Below are 4,256 nucleotides of genomic sequence, written 5' to 3' on the forward strand. Positions count from 1 at the left end.
AAATCCAAACACCCCTTCTCTGCCTTGCCAGCACTGACAGCCACCCATCATGCAGCAGGGGAGTGTGCGCCATTTGCCCCCGAGCACTGAGCTACTAGACATGGCCTCTTGCTGCAGTCGACTGCTGCCATTACAAAGGCTGCTGCAGAGCTCTATTAACTTGTCCCAAGTTTGTCAGCCAAGCCCTGGGCCAGAGCTGGGCTGAGGTGCTCCAGCGCACGGTGCACTGCAGTGCTCAGCTGGGATGAGACGCCAGCAGAGCATCGGCCTTTCGTAATGACTTAAGCATGTTACGGTATTTTTTTCCCCTTTGCAGTTCGCACAGAAGATGATGGACCTCAGTTTGCCAGCCAACTGCCTTCCCTTCATTGTCTGAACCACTGACTGACTGATGTGGGTTTTTTATTATTATAATTATTATTATTATTTGTGTGTGTGGCTGTTAGGAAATAAAGGTTGATCCTGCAGCAAGACAAACAGCTCGGGGGGAGGCGAGGAGGAGGCTGAGGAGCAATACACCCCTGTAAAGTATGTGCCTTGCAACACTATGGAAAAGCTTTGCCCTTTGCCACGTAGTCAGCATGAGCTGCACAGGCCCCCCATCCCCTCAGCGCTCGCACTGCTGGGAAGCAGTCGGGCTCGGCGAGGGGTTTGGCTGCACTCCTTGCACCAGTTCTGTTTTCCTGGCCCTGGCCCCACCTGACTGTGGGCCAGCTCACACAATAGTCAAAAATAAAAACCCCAGCAGTGCCCCAGCCAGAGGCACGCAGCTCCCCTGCAGCCCCAGGCAGGGGCAGCTGGCTGCCCTGGGTGGGGGCGTTTGCTCATGGGGAGCTGGGGAGCAGACCCAGCAGTGGTGGCTGAGCTTGACACAGCCCAGCACATTGGAAAGGGCTGCTGCTGGGGGCTGCCGCGACACTGCATCCTCAGCCAGCACCCATGGGTTCCAGTGGTGGAGAGCACCTCTAGTCCGGTGTAGTTCTGTCATCTCTGTCCCTAGCACTGAAGGCAATAAAATGGTTCTTCTATTTATTATTATTTTGCTTGTTAATACTGTTTTTCTTAAGCAAATGACTAGGTCAGTGCCATCTCCGTTGTCTCTTGGGCTGCAGCATGGCTCTGCTCAGCACAGCATTGGCATTGCCAAAGGCACTTGCACCCAGACTGCCCCCCCCCAGCTCCTGGGGAGGGGGCAACCTGCATGAGCTGCTTATCCGGACCCTGGGGAAGAGGAGAGCATGGGGTGACCCATGGTGACCTGAGGGCAACCATAGGCATGACAGAGCCAAGCGCTTCTCAGGGTTGGACGCCCTGCCCTGGTGCCAGGCCCAAGCAGCCTATAGCCCCCCCAGAGGTACCCCTCCAGCCAGCATGCCTTGTTGCCACTTGGTGTGTAAACTGGCACTCCCCGAACAAACCAGAACCCACCCAAAAAAAACCCCGTGCATTTCCCTGCACCCAGAGGGTAAATCAGACCTAAAGAAAGCCCCAAACAGCTGCAAAGGTACTTGATCTTTTATTATTGACAGCAGGTAAATACAAGATGCTGCCAGGCAGGAGGGCAGGGGCTGTGCCTCTGCAAGGGGCTCCCGATGGCCAACAGCTGGGACCAGGGCAAGCAACAGCAGTGAGAGGGCACATGGGCTGAGACCCTGTGGGAGATGGAGCGGCAGTGGGATGGGGAGTGAGGGCTCCCCCACTCTGCAGCTCCCTGCCCAGGCAGCCCAGCACCTGGCCGAGCAGAGACTTCGCCCAGCAAATGCCAAAGAAGGGGACTATTTTGAGTTACAAAATGAACAAACAAAAGCCATCTACACGTATTTACAGTGTCCCTCTCCCACCGCCAGCTCGCTCCAGACATGAGTCAGGGCTCAGGGTGCGCCCTGCCCCCCTAGAGAAGTTGCAAAGGGCAGAGCCCCGGCCGGAAGGGACAGTCCTCAGCGTAAGTGCCAGCACCAGGGGCTGCTGGAGCTGTGCTCGCAGCCCCATTGTACAGCAGGATCCCCAAAGGTCTGGGAAGATGGTCCCAAGGGACAGGACATTCCCATGGGACGTGCACTTCCTCCACCAAGTCTCTTGCTGATAATCTTTAGCTAAAAACCTCATCAGGAGGACCACGTCTGGACCTCCTTCGCGTGGGAAGGAAAAGCAGAAGCAAGGTTACAGCAAAGACGAAGGGCGTGGTTCTGGCCTGGGGATCGGTCTACAATCCGCCATAAAAAAACAGCTTGAAACAAAACCCATCATTTACTCTTTGATTTGTACAAAATAACAATAATAACAATAAAAATAATAATAAAAGGTGCTGGTGGCCTCTGGCTCGCAGTGCCCCACTGTGGCGGGGGGTCTCAGTAGGCAAAGATGACATGGTAGGTGACTTGGTGCCCATTGTCCCAGGCGTAGAGCAGGCGGTCCTTGGGGTTATAGTCTATCTGTGTGGTGTAGGCGTACTCATTCTCAAAGAGCAACCGGGGGATGATCTGCGTGTTGGTGTGCGTGTCAAAGGCATAGGAGATGTTGGCATTCCTCTTGTTGTAGCTGTCGACTGCGTACAGGACCCCGCAGATGACAAAACAGTTCCCATAGAAGTTCTTCCGCAGCCCCGTCCGCCACGTGGTCTCCTTCTGGGTGCTGAGGTCAGCCGCATTCAGCTTGCTCAGCACGATCACCTCCTGGTTGAAGCCTTCGTAGCTGATGGCCGGGTAGATGACCCACAGGCCGTTCTCATCCACGGCAAAGTCAACGTCCGAGTGGCCCCGCCACCGCCACGGGGTGGACTCCTCGTAGGCCACGTCATGCAGCATGGCCCAGGCGGCCACATACCGCTGCTTCAGGTCATATTTGATGATGTTGCGCGTGAAGGCCCGGTTGTAGTAGAAGGAGCCGTTGTAGACAACGTGCCCCGTCCCAATCCAGCTGTACGGGAGCTTGTAGGAATTGCTCCAGCGCCCTGCGGGGCAGAGACACCTTGCTGACGAGACCCTCCCTTTTACTTTGGGGTTGGCGGCCCCGCCACAGCAGCCCCCAGCACCCTCTGCCCCCCACACTGCCTGCACTCCCTCCCAGCCACCAGCTGCAGCCTGGCATGGTGACAAGCAAGTACAGGTCACCACGGGCAGCCCGACCTGCCCCATGCTCTGAACTCCACATGCTGGGTACCAGTGCCCAAGAGGAGAGGGTCCCCGGGCAGAGCATCCCCCCATGGTGCAGCATCCCAGGGAACGGGGACACTACTTGGACCAGCCGAGCAGCGGCTGGCGCAGCATCGAGGATGGCGCAAGCCCACCTTGCTTGAAGTTGTCGAGGTTCCTGAACTCCACCAGCGTGTTCCCATAGTAGTAGTTGGTGACATAGATCCGCTCCTCCCGGGCCAGGGGGTCCTTCATCCAGGCACCCTCATTGCGCCCGTAGGTGTTCTGGGTGGTAGGCCCCGAGATGGTGGACAGCGTGTCCTTGCAGCGCCCTGCGTGAGCAGAGAGAGGCTCGTGAGGCCTGAGGCAGGGCAGCCACACTCTCTCCGTTCCTGCCGGGGGTCTGCGGGCATCAACCCCCCTCCAACTCCTTGCCCACCCAGCAGGTACCCCCGCTGCCTCAGCCTAGGCTCAGCCTCACAAGCCCCAGCAGCACCAGCCGGATCCTGCAAAGGGCTCCCCATGGCCTCAGCCATGTCCCTGCCCTGACCGAGACCTGTCCCAGGTCTGTCTCCAGGGAGGCCTCTTCCTGCCCTGCTCCACCCCTCAAACTCGAAGGGGACTACAGTAGGTTCCAGAGTTAACAAGCAAGTAAAATCTGGTGCCCCAGTAAAGCACTTGTCCAGCCATCATCTCCACAACACCTCCCACCTGTGACCAAATCCAGCTGTGCTGTGTTTAGCAGGACACGCCATGGGCACAAGCCAGCCCCCATGCGCACAGCTGGATCGGTGCAAGACCTGTAGGCACTCACCGATGATGTTCCTGATGTCCTCTTCCTCCAGGGCCTGCTTCGGTGTGGCAGGGATGGTGGGGCTGACCGGCGCTGCAGGGGTGCTCACCTGTCCCCAAGCTCCTGGGCTGCTCTCCAGTGCAGGGCTCGTCCCCACGTCACTCGAGGTCCCGGCAGTGGTGGCCATGGCAGGGCTGGGGACAGGGCTGGTGGCTGCGGGCAGGGTCTCCGTGGCTGTGGCCACCACTGTGCTGGCCAAGGCTGCTGGTAGCTGTGGGGTCCCCTCCTCTACCAGCCCCGCCGGGGCAGGCGTCGTCTCCGGGGGGGGGGGC

At 58.5% G+C, this 4,256-nt stretch overlaps 1 protein-coding gene across 1 annotated transcript in view; it reads right to left on the bottom strand.

Annotated features, from left to right (window-relative positions):
• Positions 1 to 1,776: 1,776 nt before the first annotated feature.
• Positions 1,777 to 4,256, bottom strand: part of OLFML2B (olfactomedin-like 2B) — an 18,299-nt gene continuing 15,819 nt past the window's right edge. Inside the window, exons 8-10 of the mRNA XM_009320683.1 lie at positions 3,946 to 4,240; positions 3,287 to 3,463; positions 1,777 to 2,950 (exon numbers count right to left, since the gene is read on the bottom strand). Of these exons, the coding sequence (XP_009318958.1) occupies positions 2,349 to 2,950; positions 3,287 to 3,463; positions 3,946 to 4,240 (1,074 nt within the window). The 3' untranslated portion in view covers positions 1,777 to 2,348. The remainder of the gene's footprint in view (positions 2,951 to 3,286; positions 3,464 to 3,945; positions 4,241 to 4,256) is intronic.

The sequence above is a fragment of the Pygoscelis adeliae genome, unplaced genomic scaffold (genome assembly GCF_000699105.1).
Source record: "Pygoscelis adeliae isolate BGI_AS28 unplaced genomic scaffold, ASM69910v1 Scaffold402, whole genome shotgun sequence".
Taxonomy (NCBI): Eukaryota; Metazoa; Chordata; class Aves; order Sphenisciformes; family Spheniscidae; genus Pygoscelis; species Pygoscelis adeliae.